This window comes from Scomber japonicus, chromosome 17 (assembly GCF_027409825.1).
Source record: "Scomber japonicus isolate fScoJap1 chromosome 17, fScoJap1.pri, whole genome shotgun sequence".
NCBI classification, from domain to species: Eukaryota; Metazoa; Chordata; class Actinopteri; order Scombriformes; family Scombridae; genus Scomber; species Scomber japonicus.
In genome coordinates this window covers 3,950,564-3,969,887 of record NC_070594.1, presented here as the reverse complement: position 1 = coordinate 3,969,887, position 19,324 = coordinate 3,950,564, and the positions used below count along the sequence as shown (strand labels likewise).

General features: G+C 44.1%; 1 protein-coding gene across 1 annotated transcript in view; it reads left to right on the top strand.

The window, feature by feature from the left end:
* igf2r (insulin-like growth factor 2 receptor) overlaps window positions 1-18,848 on the top strand; it is a 65,877-nt gene extending 47,029 nt beyond the window's left edge. The window contains 13 exon segments of the mRNA XM_053337431.1: window positions 331-489; window positions 2,524-2,734; window positions 4,962-5,114; window positions 6,297-6,531; window positions 8,105-8,241; window positions 9,639-9,756; window positions 11,780-11,926; window positions 12,568-12,752; window positions 13,476-13,662; window positions 14,574-14,717; window positions 15,894-15,963; window positions 17,478-17,771; window positions 18,682-18,848. Of these exon segments, the coding sequence (XP_053193406.1) occupies window positions 331-489; window positions 2,524-2,734; window positions 4,962-5,114; window positions 6,297-6,531; window positions 8,105-8,241; window positions 9,639-9,756; window positions 11,780-11,926; window positions 12,568-12,752; window positions 13,476-13,662; window positions 14,574-14,717; window positions 15,894-15,963; window positions 17,478-17,771; window positions 18,682-18,843 (2,202 nt within the window). The 3' untranslated portion in view covers window positions 18,844-18,848.
* The last annotated feature ends 476 nt before the right edge of the window (window positions 18,849-19,324 follow it).

The following is a 19,324-nucleotide window of genomic DNA, read 5'->3' as shown; positions in this document are numbered from 1 at the left end:
GGGAGGAAGCAAGGAGGGAGGAAGGGAGATATGAAAAGAGAACGGAAGGACAGAGGAAAGAAGGAAGGAAGGAGGGACGAAGGAAGGACAGAGGAAAGAAGGAAGGGAGGAAGGAACAAAGGGGGTGGAGGCAGGAAGGAAGGAAGGAAAGAAAGGAAGAGTCAAAACAGACATATACAAACATATAAGTTAATAAAAGTGTAATTAATCTGTGTGTGTGTGTGTGTGTGTGTGTGTGTGTGTGTGTGTGTGTGTGTGTGTGTGTGTGTGTGTGTGTGTGTGTGTGTGTGTGTGTGTGTGTGTGTGTGTGTGTGTGTGTGTGTGTCTCAGGGCTCTCCTCAGATGCTCAGGCAGCAGCAGTGTGTGTATCTCTTTGAGTGGGCGACTCCGGTCGTGTGTTCAGACGCGACTCAAACCAGCGGCTGCAAACTCACCGACTCTCAGCTGCAGTTCACCTTTGACCTCTCTGAGCTCAGCGGGGAAGTACAGGTGAGCTATAGTTCCTTCACTCCTTCACTCATTCCTTCACTCCTTCTCTCATTCCTTCACTCCTTCACTCATTCCTTCACTCCTTCCTTTCTTCCTTCCTTTCATTCCTTCACTCCTTCACTCATTCCTTTCTTCCTTCCTTTCTTCCTTCCTTTCATTCCTTCACTCCTTCTCTCATTCCTTCACTCCTTCACTCATTCCTTTCTTCCTTCCTTTCATTCCTTCACTCCTTCCTTCCTTTCATTCCTTCACTCCTTCCTTTCTTCCTTCCTTTCATTCCTTCACTCCTTCCTTTCTTCCTTCCTTTCATTCCTTCACTCCTTCCTTCCTTTCATTCCTTCACTCCTTCCTTTCTTCCTTCCTTTCATTCCTTCACTCATTCCTTCACTCCTTCACTCATTCCTTCACTCCTTCTCTCATTCCTTCACTCCTTCTCTCATTCCTTCACTCCTTCACTCCTTCTCTTATTCCTTCACTCCTTCTCTCATTCCTTCACTCCTTCACTCCTTCTCTCATTCCTTCACTCCTTCTCTCATTCCTTCACTCCTTCACTCATTCCTTCACTCCTTCTCTCATTCCTTCACTCCTTCTCTCATTCCTTCACTCCTTCCTTCACTCATTCACTCATTCCCTTCATTCCTTCACTCATTCCTTCACTCCTTCACTCATTCCTTCACTCCTTCTCTCATTCCTTCACTCCTTCACTCATTCCTTCACTCCTTCACTCATTCCTTCACTCCTTCTCTCATTCCTTCACTCCTTCACTCATTCCTTCACTCCTTCACTCATTCCTTCACTCCTTCCTTTCATTCCTTCACTCCTTCACTCATTCCTTCACTCCTTCTCTCATTCCTTCACTCCTTCACTCCTTCACTCATTCCTTCACTCCTTCACTCATTCCTTCACTCCTTCCTTTCATTCCTTCACTCCTTCACTCATTCCTTCACTCCTTCTCTCATTCCTTCACTCCTTCACTCATTCCTTCACTCCTTCACTCATTCCTTCACTCCTTCCTTTCATTCCTTCACTCCTTCACTCATTCCTTCACTCCTTCTCTCATTCCTTCACTCCTTCACTCATTCCTTCACTCCTTCACTCATTCCTTCACTCCTTCTCTCATTCCTTCACTCCTTCACTCATTCCTTCACTCCTTCACTCATTCCTTCACTCCTTCCTTTCTTCCTTCCTTTCATTCCTTCACTCCTTCCTTTCTTCCTTCCTCCCTTTCTTCCTTCCTTTCATTCCTTCACTCCTTCACTCATTCCTTCACTCCTTCTCTCATTCCTTCACTCCTTCTCTCATTCCTTCACTCCTTCACTCATTCCTTCACTCCTTCCTTCACTCCTTCACTCATTCCTTCACTCCTTCACTCATTCCTTCATTCCTTCACTCCTTCTCTCATTCCTTCACTCCTTCCTTTCATTCCTTCACTCCTTCCTTCCTTCCTTCCTTTCATTCCTTCACTCCTTCCTTTCTTCCTTCCTTTCATGCCTTCACTCCTTCCTTTCTTCCTTCCTCCCTTCCTTCCTTTCTTCCCTACATCCTTTTCATCCATTTCTCCTCACTGTCTTCTTCTCCTTCCTTCCTCCCATTCATCCTTCCCTCCTTCCTTTTCTTCCTTCCTTCCTTCCTTCCTCCCCTCCTTCTCCTCATTCCTTTCTTCCTTCCTTCCTTCTTTCCTTCCTTCCTCCCTTTCTTCCTTCCTTCTTTTTCTCCTTCCTTCCTTCCTCCTGTCTTCCTTTCTCCCTTTCTTCCTTCCTTCCTTCCTTCCTTCCTTCCGTCCTTCCTTCCTTCTGTCCTTTCTTCCTCCCTTTCTTCCTTCTTTCCTTCCTTCCTTCCTTCCTTCCTTCCTCCCCTCCTTCTCCTCATTCCTTCCTTCCTTCCTTCTTTTTCTCCTTTCTGCCTTCCTCCTTCCTTTCTCCCTTCCTTCCTTCCTCCTTCCTTTCTCCCTTCCTCCCCTCTTTCTCCTTGTTCCTTCCTTCCTTCCTCCCTTCCTTCCTTGCAGATTAAACTAAAAGCTCTTGTGTATTCCAGGTCCCGGTCGGGTCCAGCAGCTACCGGATCAACGTGTGCGGCTCGGTGAAGGATCCGTCCTGTAAGAGCAGCGCCGTCTGCCGCGTCACCGGCTCCGGCTCGGACCAGACGGCCTCGTCGTTCGGCAACAGCAAAGCCATGACGATGGACTTCAAACACGAGGAGCAGGCGGTGCTGATGCAGTACGGAGGAGGAGACCCCTGCCCCCCTGGTACGTTACCGAGCCGGGTCAAACTGACCCCGTCTGTTTTGACTGTTCCTTCCTCCCTCTCTTCCTTCCTTCCTTCCTCCTTCCTTCCTTCCTTCGTTCCTTCCTTCCTTCCTCCTTTCTGTCCTCCCTCCCTCCTTCTCTCTTTCTTTCCTTCCTCCATCCCCCTTCCTTCCTCCCTCCCTTCCTTCCTTCCTCCCTCCCTTCCTTCCCTCCTCCGTCCTTTCCTTCCTTTTTCCCTCCCTTCTTTCCTTCCATTCTTCCTCCCTCCCTCCCTTCCTTCCTTCCTTCCTTTCCCTCCATCCTTCCTCCCTCCCTCCCTTCCTTCCTCCCTCCCTTCCTTCCTTCCATCCTCCTTCCTTCCTTCCTTCCTTCCTTCCTTCCTTCCTTCCTTCTTCTTTCCTTCCTCCTTTCCTTCCATCTTCCTTCCTCCCTCCCTTCCTTCCTTCCTCCCTCCCTTCCTTTCTTCTTTCCTTCCTTCTTCCTCCCTTCCTTCCTCCTTTCCTTACTTCTTCCTCCCTCCCTTCCTTCCTCCCTCCTTTCCTTCCATCCTTCCCTCCTCCCTTCCTTCCTCCCTTCCTCCTTTCCTTCCTTCTTCCTCCCTCCCTTCCTCCCTTCCTTCCATCCTTCCTCCTTTCCCTCCATCCTCCCTCCCTTCCTTCCTTCCATTCTTCCTCCTTCTCTCTTTCTTTCCTTCCTCCATCCCCCTTCCTTACTTCTTCTTTCCTTCCTCCCTTCCTTCCTTCTTCTTTCCTTCCTCCCTTCCTCCTTTCCTTCCTTCTTCCTCCATCCCTCCCTTCCTTCCATCCTTCCCTCCTCCCTTCCTTCCTTCTTCTTTCCTTCCTCCCTTCCTTCCTTCTTCTTTCCTTCCTCCCTTCCTCCTTTCCTTCCTTCTTCCTCCATCCCTCCCTTCCTTCCATCCTTCTTCCTTTCCCTCCATCCTTCCTCCCTCCCTTCCTTCCTTCCTTTCTTCCTTCCTCCCTTCCTTCCTTCCATCCTTCCTCCTTCCTTCCTTCCTTCCTCCCTCCCTTCCTCCCTTCCTCCTTTCCTTCCTTCTTCCTCCCTCCCTCCCTTCCTTCCATCCTTCCTCCTTTCCCTCCATCCTTCCTCCTTTCCTTCCTTCCTCCCTCCCTTCCTTCCGTCCTCCTTTCCTCCCTCCCTTCCTTTCTTCCATCCTTCCTCCCTTCCTTCCTTCTTCCTACTTCCAACAGGAGGGTTAAAACCCTCTGGTCCTTTAGTGGTGGAGGCTGTCGGGCTTTTCTGGTTTCATTCATGCTCCTAAAATAAGAGAAATAATCAATAAATCAGTTTATTTATGTCGCAGCTTTCATACAGACTCAAGTTATTTGATTGACAAGCTGATAATAAGACAGAACAAGTGACAAAGTTAAAAATTATTGGAGACTAATGCATGCAAAAGAATAATAAAAATTACTTACAATAAAAAAAAAAAAAAAAAAAAAATGTCACCAAGGCACTTCCTTCCTTCCTTCCTTCCTTCCTTCCTTCTTTTCCTTCTTTTCCTTCCTTCCATTTGTCCTTCCTTCCTTCCCTTCCTTCCTTCTTTTCCTTCCTTCCATTTGTCCTTCCTTCCTTCCTTCCTTCCTTCCTTCCTACCTTCGTCCCTTCTTTCCTTCCTCCCTCTCTGTCCCTCACTCCCTCCCTTCCTTCCTTCCATTTGTCCCTTCTTCCTTCTTTCCTACCTTCTTTCCTTCTTTCCTTCCTTGCTTCCTATATATATTTAAATAAAATAATAAAATCAGTAATAAATCAGAAGGGTAAGAAAGGATAAGAGAAAAGATTTATTAAAAGTTATAGTACTGTAATTAAAAAAAAAGAATAAATAAATAAATTGGGTTAAAGTAGATTAGATAGATAGAAGATGAAATTTAATAAAAGCTGGACTAAAGCTGGATTAAGAGAGGGATTAAAAGACAAAAGAAATAAAACTATAATAATAATAATAATAATAATAATAATAATAATAAGATCAGGTAAAATAAAGTAGACAAAAATTAATTAATTAAAACATCAAAGACAAGCACAATAGAATAAAATTAAAAGACTATTTCTATACTTACATACTTCTATATCTGTGATTATCTTCCTCTCTTCTCTCTCCTGGGGTCTGTGGTTCAGCTTTCAATCAAAAATCAAACTTTTCTCTTTAAATTAAAATAAAAACTATAATTAATGAAGAAGTCAATTACTGTCTCCATCTGTTGCTTAGTGACGGATGGAGACGAAGCGTGTGTGTTCCCCTTCACCTCCATGAAGAAGAAGTACACACAGTGCACCACAGACGGCAGGACAGACGGCAGGAAGTGGTGCGCCACCACCGCTAACTATGACACGGACAGGAAGTGGGGATTCTGCCATGAAGGTCGGGAAAAGATGAAGGGATGAAGACAAAAAAAGAGATGTTTAAGTTTTAGGATTGTTAGGTTTCAAAGCTGTGAGATGGAGAGAAGACAGGAAGGAGAAGTAGCGTCACTACACCTTCAAAATAAGAGTATATATCTCCTCCTTCCTTCCTTCCTTCCTTCCTTCCTCCCTCCTTTCCTGCAACTTTTAGTATTGTTAGGTTTCAAAGCTGTGAGATGGAAAGAACACAGGAAGGAGAAGTAGAGTGAAAGCAAAGACACTACACCTTCAAAATAAGAGTATCTATCGCCTCCTTCCTTCCTTCCTTCCTTCCTTCCTTCCTTCCTCCCCTCCTTCTCCTCGTTCCTTCCTTCCTTCCTTCCTCCCTTTCATCTATCTCTCCTTACTGTCTTCTTTTCCTTCATCCTTTTCTCCTTCCTTCCTTCCACCCTTCCTTTTCTCCTTACTTCCTTCCTCCTTCTCTTTGTTCCTTCCTTCCTTCCTTCCTCCCTCCTTTCCTGCAACTTTTAGGATTGTTAGGTTTCAAAGCTGTGAGGTGGAGAGAACACAGGAAGGAGAAGTAGAGTGAAAGGAAAGACACTACACCTTCAAAATAAGAGTATATATTTCAATTTAACTTAATATAACTTTAAATACTGCTTATATTCTGACTCATAATTAATCTATAATTAATCTAACACTCATAAACTCCCCATCAGTTATTAATAAATGTTTATTTAGTCCTTAATGAAGCTTTCAGACAGCAAAGACAAATGAGGCAGATAAGATTACAGGGGTTTTTTTTACATTTTCAATCAATTAAAAGGTCTGAAATTAGGATTTTCAAAATAAAATAAAATATTATAAATTAATTAAAAACAAACTTGAGCAGTTGAACAATGATTAGATTGATAAAACATGTGGAAGTTAAAATGTATTTGACATAAACTTTTTTGAGTTTTCGCACCTGTTATAATATAAAGGGGGCGGGACTTATGAGCTATACTGCATCCAGCCAGCAGGGGGCGATCCAGATGTTTCAGCTTCACTTTTAGGCAGCTGTGACATCATCTATCTTTATTTAAAGCCAATTATTACCTCAGTAAATACTCATTAGTACTATTTTTCTGTGTAGGAAGTTAAAAAAGCTTCATTTCGCTTTTTTTAATAACTTTTCTTCTCTTCTCTTCCTCTCTTCCAGCGTCCGCTAAGCGCCAGTCGTCCATCCTGTTCACGTGTGACGAGTCAGCGGGTCACGGCTCTCCTCAGCTGCTCGCGGAGACGGAGGATTGCTCGGCGACTTTCTCGTGGAAGACCAGCGCAGTGTGTCCTCCGAAGAAGATGGAGTGTAAACTAGTGAGCCAGCATCAGACCTTCGACCTGCGGACGCTATCCTCCCTCACCGAGCCCTGGAAGTTCAGACACAACACAGACTCGTAAGACTGAGCTTGACACACACACACACACACATACATGTTTATACTACCTCGTGGGGACCCCTGACTGGGCGCAGTCCTGTGGGGTCCAGCCTTTCTAAAGGGTCTAGAGACGTAATTTTAACTCCTAAATTCATCATAATTCTGTTTGAACAAAAAAATGACTTGAAATATCAAAAACTCACATAAATTTGAAACCTGAATTTTGCCCCCCTCGTTGGGACCCGTAATGCTAACGTCTATTAGCATACAGTTGACATCACTGTTAGCCTCAGTACAATTCATATTCAGTATTTGAACAAATGTTGGATTGAAACCGAAACCCTAACCCTAACCATTAACACTGCATCTAATAATCCAGTTAGCCAGGGGGTTAATCGCTAAGCTAATATGCTAATACCAAGCTAATATGCTAATATACACACTTTGTCAGGAAAAGGTCCCCACCAGGGTAATTCATGCACTGCAGTACCGTGTGTGACCTCTGGGGTTCACACAAACTCAGGAAAACCAACCCTGTGGGGACCAGGCCTATCAGGAGGCTGTTTGCTATTGATTCCAATTCTTGTTCCCATGGAAACCAGGAGTCGGTCCCCACGGGTTAGTAATATGTCAGGTTGCGTTCCCCACCAGGATAGAAAAACGCACGCACTTACACACACACACACACACACACACACACACGGCTCAAGTTTTAAATCCTCTTTATAATTCAGTTCTTAGTGGAGGAGGAAGAATGATTAAAGGAGGGAGGGGTGAATAGATAGTGTGTGTGTGTGTGTGTGTGTGTGTGTGTGTGTGTGTGTATATGTGTGTGTGTGTGTGTGTGTGTGTGGTATAAAAGCATGTAGAGTGTTCAGAAGAGTAGAAAGTTGTTACATAAGTCTATTTATCATTTATCACATTGAGCCAAACTGGTTTAACTATTTCATACTAAATGTTCTCATGCACATTGCCAACATTTAATATATTGAGTAGTAAAACACAGGCGGGGAGTTCTGGTCCTCTGAAATGAGGCCAACCAGGAAGTAACTTAGAGCTGCATTCTATCAAAAGGCCACCAGGGGGCGACCGTCTCTATACAAGTCAATGGAGAATTCACCAACTTCTCACTTGATTTCTAACCTCAGTAAACGTTTTCAAAATGTGTTTATGGTCTCAATCGCTAGTTTAAAGCCTTCTTCAATGCAGTATGATGTTCATTTGGGACATTTTGGCCTCCCTGATTTTATATGTGACGATAAAGCAGGGTATGCATTAGGGCGTGGCTACGTCCTGATTGACAGGTTGATTAACCAATGTCCTCGAGATCCAGCCCTCGCAACCATAGCAACCTCCCCGCTCCACCCATGGCCCCGCCTCATGCCCATATAAGTAGAATCCGTGTTTTTATTTTTCCCAGCATGCACCTGACATTTTTAAGATGGCGCTGCCTAGATTAGAAACTATTGGCTTCCGAGCAGCAGTCCACAAACCAATGGGTGACGTCACGGGTGTTACGTCCATTTCTTCTATACAGTCTATGGTTGGGACCCAGCTGATGGATGCTGTGTGTGTGTGTTTATGTCCTCAGATACTTCATCAACCTGTGTCAGGGGATCCATGGAGGATTACTGGGATGTCCAGAAGGAGCGACGGTCTGCAGACACACAGCAGCAGGAACCACTCAGACGCTGGGACGAGTACACACTCAGAAAATGAGCTTCAAAGGTAGAAAACATGTCAAATACACCTCAGTGCACTGCAGATAGATGGGTGGATGGAAGGGTGGATGGATGGATGGATGGAAGGGTGGATGGATGGATGGATGGATGGAAGGGTGGATGGATGATGGATGGATGGATGAGTGGGAGGGTGGGTAGATGGATGGGTATAGGTGGATGGGTAGATGGATGGGTATACGTAGATGGATGGATGAGGATGGGTGGGTAGATAGGTACGTACGTGGGTGGGTGGATGGATGGATGGATGGGTGGATGGATGGGTAGATGGATGGATGGATGGATGGATGGATGGGTATGGATGGATGGATGGGTATAGATGGATGGATGGGTATGGATGGATGGATGGATGGGTATAGATGGGTAGATGGGTAGATGGATGGATGGAAGGGAGGGTGGGTAGATGGATGGGTATAGGTGGATGGGTAGATGGATGGGTATAGATGGATGGATGAGGATGGGTGGGTAGATAGGTACGTAGGTGGGTGGGTGGATGGATGGATAGATGGGTAAATAGATAGATGGGTGGATGATAGATGGACGATAGATGGATGGATGGATGGGTAGATAGATGGGTATGGATGGATGGGTATGGATGGATGGATGGATGAATGGATGGATGGGTAGATGGATGGGTGAATGGATGGGTATAGATGGATGGATGAGGATGGGTGGGTAGATAGGTACGTAGGTGGGTGGGTGGATGGATGGATGGATGGATGGGTAAATGGATGGATGGATGGGTAGATGGGTAAATAGATAGATGGGTGGATGATAGATGGACGATAGATGGATGGATGATAGATGGACGATAGATGGATGGATAGGTAGATGGATGGATGAATGGATGGATGGGTAGATGGATGGGTATGGATGGATGGGTATAGATGGATGGATGGGTGAATGGATGGGTATAGATGGATGGATGGGTATAGATGGGTAGATGGATGGGTATAGATGGATGGATGAGGATGGGTGGGTAGATAGGTACGTAGGTGGGTGGGTGGATGGATGGATGGGTGGATGGGTATGGATGGATGGATGGGTGGATGGGTATGGATGGATGGGTATAGATGGATGGATGGGTGAATGGATAGATGATGGATGGATGGATGGATGGATGGATGGGTATAGATGGATGGATGGGTGAATGGATGGGTATAGATGGATGGATGGGTATGGATGGATGGATGGATAGAAGGGTGGATGGATGGATAGATGGGTAAATAGATAGATGGACGATAGATAGATGGATGGATGGATAGGTAGATGGATGGATGAATGGATGGATGGGTAGATGGATGGATAGATGGATGGATGGGTGGGATTCTTACATATTGCACCTTTTAAAACCTTTTCTTTCTTTCTTCCTTTCTTCCTCTTCAGATGGAAACATCTCCGTCAGTTACTCAGCAGGAGACGATGTTTGTGGGAACGGAGTGAAGGCGAAGACGCTGATCCAGCTGAGCTGCGGCACCACGGTGGGACGCCCGGCCATCATCAGGTAAACACACACACACACACACACACACACACACACACACACACACACACACACACACTCACTCACACACACACACACACACACACTCACTCACTCACTCACTCACTCACTCACTCACTCACTCACTCACACTCTCTCTCTCTCTCTCTCTCTCTCACTCACTCACTCACTCACTCACTCACTCACTCACTCACTCACTCACTCACTCACTCACTCACTCACACACACACACACACACACACACACACACACACACACACACTCTCTCTCTCTCTCTCTCTCTCTCACTCACACACACACACACTTATTATTTTCCATTTTAAATTTATTATTTTTTCAGGATTTTAACCCTTTAAATGCCAGTTTGATGACATATAACAGAAAAAATGACTTATTGTCCATATACTAAATGCAAAGTGAATTATTTTGGTGGGATTATGACAGTCTGGGAAATGTCAATGATTAGTAATGATATTGATTATGATGCATTATTATTTTTTGTGCAGTGTCAGTGTCCGTTAAAACTACATTTATTTTAATCCCTCTTCCAAAAAATTGACTTGCTGTCATTTTTAAAGCCTGTTCTTCAAATTTGTAGATTTTTAAATTAGTTTATTTTAATTGTCTTGCAGGTTTGCATTTATAGCATTATGTCTAAATCTCCTCTTTATCTCACCTTTTCAAAATAAAGTTACAAGGTGCTTCACATAATACATTATAAATCATTGAAGTGAGGATGTGAGTGGATATAATGTTTGTTCATGTGCAGCAGCATCGTGTGTCAGACTGCAGCAGAATCACACGTGCAGCTCTAACAGAGGGTTATAGGGTTAGGAGTAAAACACTGATTGACTCTGACTGTTAATGACAGAACAGAGCGTGTTTGTCTTCAGAGTTAAACTTTGTCTGTTTCAGCGTCATCTGAAGCTGATTGCGTAACACTTCACGTTCCTCAGCAGGAGCAGATTTAATGTGATTCACAGTCACGATTCAGTCTCATTCACCACGACTGGAGCTAAACATCAGTTTTATTATCAGTTAATCTGTCCCATCAGTTTCTGGATTTATAGATTAGTGGTTTGGTTTGTTAAATTATTCAGTTTAAAGTCACAGAAGTCTAAAAAAAAACTGAAAATATTCACATTTAAGAAGCTGGAATCACATAATTAGGGTATGTTTGACTCAAAATGTTTAATTGATCATAAAAACAGTTGATTCATTTCAATAGTTCACACTAAAATATATACTATATATAAATTATAGACTGTAAAACAGAGGTGTCAAACTCATTTTCATTCAAGGGTCACATACAGACCAATTTGATCTCATGTGGGCCGGATCATTAAAAAGATGGAAGGAAGGAAGGAAGGAAGGAAGGAAGGAAATAAGAAGGGAAGGAAGGAAAGACAGAAGAAAGGTAGGAAGGACAGACAGAAGGAAGGAAAGACAGAAGAAAGGTAGGAAGGACATACAGAAGGAAGGAAGGACAGATGGAAGAAACGGAGGAAGGAAGGAAAGGGAGGAAGAAAGGAAAAAAGGAAGGTAGGTAGGAAGGACAGATGGAAGGAATGAAAAAAAGGATAAAAGGAAGGTAGGTAGGAAGGACAGAAGGAAGAAAAGAAGGAAATAAGAAGGGAAGGAAGGAAAGAGAGAAGAAAGGTAGGAAGGACAGATGGAAGAAAGGAAAAAAGGAAGGTAGGAAGGACAGAAGGAAGGAAGGACAGATGGAAGAAACGGAGGAAGGAAGAAAGTTGTTGTTTTAAATTCACTCAATGGGTTAAAGATTTTAAATGTAGCTTTTTTTGCAACCTGCAGCCATGTTAACAGTATCTTATCTGCGTGTGCGTGTGTGTGTGTGTGTGCGTCTCTCTGTGTGCGTGTCTCTCTGTGTGTGTGTGTGTGTGTGCGTGTCTCTCTGTGTGTGTGTGTGTGTCTCTGTGTGTCTCTGTGTGTGTGTGTGTCTGTGTGTGTGTGTGTGTGTGTGTGTGTGTGTGTATCTCTGTGTGTGTGTGTATGTGTGCAGTATCGACCAGGCGTCCTGTCAGTTTGTGATTGGCTGGGCGACTCGGTCAGCGTGTGCGGTGAAGCAGCATGAAGTGACGATGGTGAACGGAACGATCCAAGTTCCTGATACTGGAGCCAGTCTGAGTCTGGGAGTGCTCTACTTCAGGTAACACACTAACTCTAATGTTTAAAGTCCGTATAAAGTAAGAATAAATATGTGTTCTGAGTTTGACATACCACAGAAAAGTGTGTTGTTAACCACCCTGCCAAATTTGAATGATTAAAAAAATCACCAAATATATGAAATTAGGCTTCAAAGTTGTGTAAAAATCAACCTCTGAAGCCCCGCCCCCTACCAAGTGTCACCTGTCAATCAAAGTCACCACCTCTACCAGAAACATGGACGCTACGTCTGAGAGCTTTCTGCTGCTAACTCGGCAGCTAACTTGGCGGCTAACTGAGCTAACTGGCTAACTGTAGCCTGTAGTAGTAGTAGTATGTGCTGAATGTATTTCTACCTCTACAGCAGCAGGGGCGGGTTTATGCTAATCACTAAATCCTGAACACAGAAATGTTGAAACACAGTTTGTGAAGCCTAGCTCCACAATTCAAATCTAAATGGTTGAAATGCTTTTTACACCTTTTTTAGAAATACATTTATGACCTATTTAATGTGTTTAGAAGAAAATGTCTGAATTCACTTTACACAGTCTTTAAATATCTAAACAATAATAATAACAGTGATGAACTTTACCTTTAATCCTCTCCTCTCCTTTCCTCCTCTCATCTCCTCTCCTGTCCTCTCAGCCATCATCAGGCGTCTGGAGACATCCGACCCAACGGAGACCGCTACATCTATCACATCCAGCTGTCGGGAATCACCGACAACTCTCTGCCCAAATGTGTGGGAGCCAACATCTGTCAGGTGAAACTGAACGGACCGAACAGACGCAAGATCGGCTCCTCCAGCGAAGCAAAGTACTACATCAAAGGTGAAGTTACTGCTTTAGAGGCACACTTCTAAATATTAAGGAAGGAAGGAAGGAAGGAAGGGAAGAAGGAAGAAATGAAGGAAAGGAAGAAGGAAGGTAGGTAGGAAGGACAGAAAGTAGGAAGGAAGAAAGGAAAAAGAAAGGTCGGGAGGAAAAAAGGAAGGTAGGAAGGACAGATGGAAGGAAGGAAGGAAAAAAGGAAGGTAGGTAGGAAGGACAGATGGAAGGATGGAATGAAGGAAGGAAAGAAGGAAGGTAGGTAGGAAGGACAAAAGGAAAAAAGAAGGGAAGGAAGGAAAGGGAGGCAAAAGGAAGGAGGGAAGAAAGGTAGGAAAGACAGACTGTGAAGGGCGGAAAGAAGGAAGGGAGGAATGAAGAAATGAAGGAAGGAAGGGAGGAAGAAATGAAAGAAGGAAGGAAGGAAGGGAGGAAGGAAGGAAGGAAGGGAGGAAGAAATGAAAGAAGGAAGGAAGGGAGGAATGAAGAAATGAAGGGAGGAATGAAGAAATGAAGGGAGGAATTGAAGAAATTAAGGGAGGAAGGAAGAAATGAAGGAAGGAAGGAAGGAAGAAATGAAGGAAAACAGGAAGGAAGAAATGAAAGGAGGAAGGAAGGAAGGAAGGAAAAGAACACAGGAAGGAAAGTGGGCCGAATTGCTCCCTTCAGTGGGCCGGTTCTGGCCCGCGGGCCTCATGTTTAACAATCTTTATTTTTCCCCTTCAGGAGGAAACCTGGACGTGATGGTGTCGTCTCAGTCCGACTGCGGCCGGGAGAAAAGCAAGAAGGTGTCGTCCACCATCATGTTCCACTGTAACCCGTCAGCGGGGGTCGGCATCCCCGAATTCATGCTGGAGACGGACGAGTGCCAGTATCTGTTTGTGTGGCACACCGACGCCGTGTGTGGACTCACGTGAGTCAGAACGCTGCTGATTAATATGCAAAACATCTGGAGGTTACAGCTGTTTTACCAGGCGGGGAGTTCGGGTCCTCTGAAATGAGGCCAACCAGGAAGTAACTTAGAGCTGCATTCTATCAAAAGGCCACCAGGGGGCGACCGTCTCTATACAAGTCAATGGAGAATTCACCAACTTCTCACTTGATTTCTAACCTCAGTAAACGTTTTCAAAATGTGTTTATGGTCTCAATCGCTAGTTTAAAGCCTTCTTCAATGCAGTATGATGTTCATTTGGGACATTTTGGCCTCCCTGATTTTATATGTGACGATAAAGCAGGGTATGCATTAGGGCGTGGCTATGTCCTGATTGACAGGTTGATTGACCAATGTCCTCGAGATCCAGCCCTCGCAACCATAGCAACCTCCCCGCTCTGCCCATGACTCCGCCTCATGCCCATATAAGTAGAATCCGTGTTTTTATTTTTTCCCAGCATGCACCTGAAATTTTCAAGATGGCGCTGCCTAGATTCAAAACAACTCTAGTCACAATCTGAGGGGTAATAAAGGTTTTTGAATCTTGAATCATTAGCTGTCGGATTATTGGCTATTTGCAATCTGTGCAACACTAAAGAACCTCGTGGGGAAGCATCTGCAAAATGCAGAGTTTAAGAAATGGAGCGTAGACAAAGAAAAACCAACACCTAAACGGATGCTAAAGCAAACAGTAAATTTACAAGTTATTTAAATACACATATTGCTCCCTAATGTGATCGGATCGGTGATTTCCCCCAAAAGCCCTGATCATATGAAGCCTATACAGAAGTCTAATTTGCCTTTTAAAGAGGTTTTTAAATGTGTACTTAAAACTGTGCAGATTGATTTAACATATATATTTAATACGTGTTGTATCTCTTCTCTTCCTGCAGGACTGTGAACACAGACTCTCTGGATGATGACGGCGCTCCAGGTTTGTCCAGGAGGAGCCAGGCGGTGGGAATAGTGCTGAGCCTGCTGCTGGTGGGACTGACTGTGTGTCTGCTGGGACTGCTGCTGCACAAGAGAGAGAGGAGGTCAGCCCTAAAACATGATGTCACATGGTTATATGTTTATTTCCTCTGATGATGTCACATATTAAACACAGCGTCCAATATTGAAGTGCAAGTCAAATATCCCACTGTTTTATCTCATGTTACGATTTTCTGCCTTTTTCTTGTAATATTGTGATTTTTTTTTAACCTTTTTAATTTTGTGCTGCAATATTTTGTCTTTTCTTGAAATATTCAATATACAAGTTTTAAAGAGACAGGAGGTTAACAGACAGAGGCTGAACTGAGCGGCTGCATAAAGGACCAGTAGAAGAGTTTTTAACTGGAAATCATGTAAAGATATTCCAGTAGAGACTCACAATATTAAGCTTCCTGTCGTCCTCATGGGTCAAATTGACCCCGTCTCTTCTGACAGTTCCTTCTTTCCTCCCTTCCTTCCTTCCTTCCTTCCTTCTTTCCTTCCTCCGTCCCTCCTTCCCTCTTTCTTTCCTTCCTCTATTTCCTCCCTCCCTCTCTCTTTCTTTCCTTCCTCTCTTTCCTCCCTTCCCTCTTTCCTTCCTCCATCCTCCTTCCTTCTTTCCTTTCTTGCCTTCCCTCCTTCTTTCCTTCCCTTTCATTCCGTCCTTTCCTCCATCCCTCCGTCTCTCTATCTTTCCTCCCTTCATTCTTTCCTTCCTCCATCCCCCTACCTTCCTTCCTTCCTTCTTTCCTCCCTTCCATCCTTCTTCCCTCCTTTCCTTCCTTCTTCTTTCCTCCCTTCCATCCTTCTTCCCTCCTTTCCTTCCTTTCTTCTTCCTTCCATCCTTCCATCCATCCTCCCTCCTTTCCTTCCTTTTTCCTTCCTTCTTTTCTTCCTCCATCCCTTCCTTCCTTCCTTCCTTCCTTTCTTCCTTCCTTCTTTCCTCCTTTCCTTCCTTCTTCCTTCTTCCTTACCATCCTTCCTTCCATCCTCCCTCCTTTCCTTCCTTCTTCCTCCCTTCCTTCCTTGACTCAAGGACAGCAGGAGGGTTCATATAGAGTCTGTTGGTTAAGATGCAGAACACATTTCTATCCATCTCTTCTGTTTCTCTGCAGTCTTAAAAGTAATAATAAATAAATTGAAAAAAGTTTAAATTTAAAGTTCACCAAGCTTGAAATGGAAATGTGTCCTGTTTAAATAAATGTATTGAATCTGCAGCATCTTCATCTTTCTTGTTTCAGAGAGCTGGTGATCCAGAAGGTTGCCGGCTGCTGCAGGAGAGGAAACCAAGTCTCCTATAAATACTCCAAGGTTAGATCCTCAGTAATCAGATACTCAGATTACAGTGACCCTTTATTGGGCAAATAATTATATTCGGTAACTTCTGTAAATATCCCAAAATATCTTTCCTTCCTCCCTGCCTTCTTTCTTCCTTTCCTCTTTTCCTTTCTCCCTCCCTCGTTCCTTATTTCCTCCGTCCTTCCTTCCTTTCCTTCCTTCCATCTGTCCTTCCTCCCTCCCTCCCTCCTTCTCTCCTCTCTTCCTTCTTTCCTTCCTCCATCCGCCTTTCTTCTTCCTTCCTTCCTTTCTTCTTTCTTCCCTTCCTCCCTCCCTCCTTCTCTCTTTCTTTCCTCCCCCCTACCTTCCTTCCTTCCTTCTTTCCTCCATCCTTCTTTCCTTTCCTTCCTCCTTCCTTCCTCCTTCCTTCCTTCCTTCCCTTCCTTCCTTCCTTTCTTCCTCCCTCCCTCCTTCCTTTCCTTCCTCTCTCCTTCCTTCCCTTCCTCCCTTCCTTCCTTCCTTCCCTTCTTTCCCTTCTTTCCTTCCATCCATCCATCCTTCCTTCCTTCCTTCCTTCCTTTCAATGAGTGTCCTATAAAGGGTTAAACAATGCTGCCGCTGATTCAATATGATGTTTGATGCTTGTTTAACCTTCCTGTCGTCCTCCAGGGTCAAACTGACCCCGTCTGTGTTGACTGTTCCTTCTTTACTCCCTTTCTTCCTTCCTCCTTCCTTCTTTCCTCCATCCTTCTTTCCTTCCTCCCTTCCTCCTCCCTCCCTCCTTCCTTCTCTCTTTCTTTCCTCCCCCTTACCTTCTTCCCTTCCTTCTTTCCTCTGTCCTTCTTTCCTTCCTTCCTCCCTTCCTCTTTTCCACCCTCCCTCCCTCCCTCCTACCTTCCTTCTTTCCTCCGTCCTTCCTTCCTTCCTCCCTTCCTCTTTTCCACCCACCCTCCCTCTTACCTTCCTTCTTTCCTCCGTCCTTCCTTCCTTCCTTCTTTCCTCCGTCCTTCCTCCATCCTTCCTTCCTTCCTCCCTTCCTTCTTTCCTTTTCTCCTTTCCTTCCTTCTCCCTCCTTTCCTTCCTTCCTTCTTTCTCCCTCCCTTCCTTCCTTCTCCGTCCCTTCCTTCCTCCCTCCCTTCCTTCCTTTCTCCCTCCTTTACTTGCTTCCTTCCTTCCTTCTACCTCCCTTCCTTCCCTCCTTCCTTTCCTTCTTCACGTCCTTCTCTCTTTCTTTCCTCCCCCCTACCTTCCTCCCTCCTTCTTTCCTTCTTTCCTTTCCTCCTTTCCTTCCCCCCTCCCTCCTTTCCTTCCTTCCTCCCTCCTTCCCTTCCTCCTAATCCTACAGATTAATATCAGTAAAATAAAAAGTACATTTTTCACTTTAAACAGATTATAACTTGCAGAAAATCTGATTTATTAGATAAACTCTCATTAAATCAAACTTGCTGCATGAAATCCAACATAAATAAAGTTTAATAGGGAACAAAAAACATTAATTTCTTCCTTTTTTTTATAATCACATTTGACCGTTTTCTATAAATCTTCAGGTCAACATGGACGAAGACGCAGGTGAAGACGAGATGGAGTGGTTAATGGAGGAGCTCGAAGCCCCTCCCACCTCTTCCTCCTCTTCCTCCTCCCATCGGGGCAGGAGTAACCACGGCAACGGCCACATCACGACGAAGCCGGTGAACACGGACGGGCTTCGCTCCTTCTCGCTGGATGAGCAGGACGATGACGACAGCGAGGACGAAGTGCTGAGCTTCCCGGGAGTGAGAGTGGTCAAACCTTCCTCCTCTGTTTCCAAAAACTCAGCGGCTCATCTCAGCGCTTTCCTCCAGGTGAGCTTTTATCTATCTATCAATCTATCAATCTATCAATCTGTTTTTATATAGCAGCTTTGGATGATCGACAAAACACTTAACCCCAATTGCTCCCATTGCTGCACCAACAGTGTATGAATTTGTTTGTTTTAATGTTTCCATGTTTTTACTATTATTATGTTTTTTGTTTCCAATTCTTACTGTTAAAGACCGTGTAAAGTGAATTCAAACATTTTCTTCTAAACACATTAAATAGGTCATAAATGTATTTCTAAAAAAGGTGTAAAAAGCATTTCAACCATTTAGATTTGAATTGTGGAGCTAGGCTTCACAAACTGTGTTTCAACATTTCTGTGTTCAGGATTTAGTGATTAGCATAAACCCGCCCCTGCTGCTGTAGAGGTAGAAATACATTCAGCACACACTACTACTACTACTACAGTCTACAGTTAGCCAGTTAGCTGAGTTAGCACTACTATTACTACAGTCTACAGTTAGCCAGTTAGCCAGTTAGCCGCCGAGCTAGCAGCTAAGTGAGCAGCTGAGTTAGCCACCGAGCTAGCAGCTGAGTTAGCAGCAGAAAGCTCTCAGACATAGCGTCCATGTTTCTGGTAGAGGTGGTGACTTTGATTGACAACTTTGAACTTTGAAGCCTAATTTCAGATATTTGGTGATTTTTTTTAATCATTCAAATTTGGCAGGGTGGTTAACAACACACTTTTCTGTGGTATGTCAAACTCAGAACACATATTTATTATTACTTAACACTGACTTTAAATGTTAGTTTTTTTTATAAAGCACATTGAGTTGCTCTATATAAATAAAGCTGCCTATGAATGTATGTGAAGTCCAGTCTACTTATCGTACTATAGACTGTCTCATCGTAGGTTTTATTTTTGACCTTTTTGGACCTCTGTGATTTTTTTAGGAGGAGAGCGACGAGGACTTGGTCGGCCTCCTGGACGAGTCAGACAGGAAGAGGAAGAGCGGCAAACCTCGCTCTTCCACCCGTAGCCACGGTAACAACAACACGGCAGCCAACAGGAAACGGGACGAGGAAGACAGTGACGAGGACCTCCTCAGGGTGTGATGTCACTTCCTTTCTCCTGTCCTACCCCCCCCCACACACCCTCCCCACTCCTCCACCAACACCCCCCCCCCCCTTTCCTCCACCCCTCATCCAATCTGAACTATTCTCTCTCAGTGAATGTCTCCATAATACAACAAACCAACATATTTGAAAGCAGAAAATCTTTCCTCTCAGTTCAGGATTCATTTTGTTGGACTGCACCTTTACTCGTCCTGTTCAGACTCTTATCCAGTCCACTGTCTACAGACTGTCAATGTTAGGTTTCTTATTTATTGAAAGCTAATTATTTAAAAAAAAAAAGTGTTCTTCAGACCCTTTTTTTTTTTTTTTTTTGACCTGCAATTTTTCTTTCATTAAATCTGAAATAATAATAAAGCAGCGACTTCAGTCTCTCCACATTTATCTAATTTCTGAAAGTAAAAAAAACAAAAAACATGTAAAATAAGAAATAATATCACTTTTTTTGTTCCTGTGCCATTAC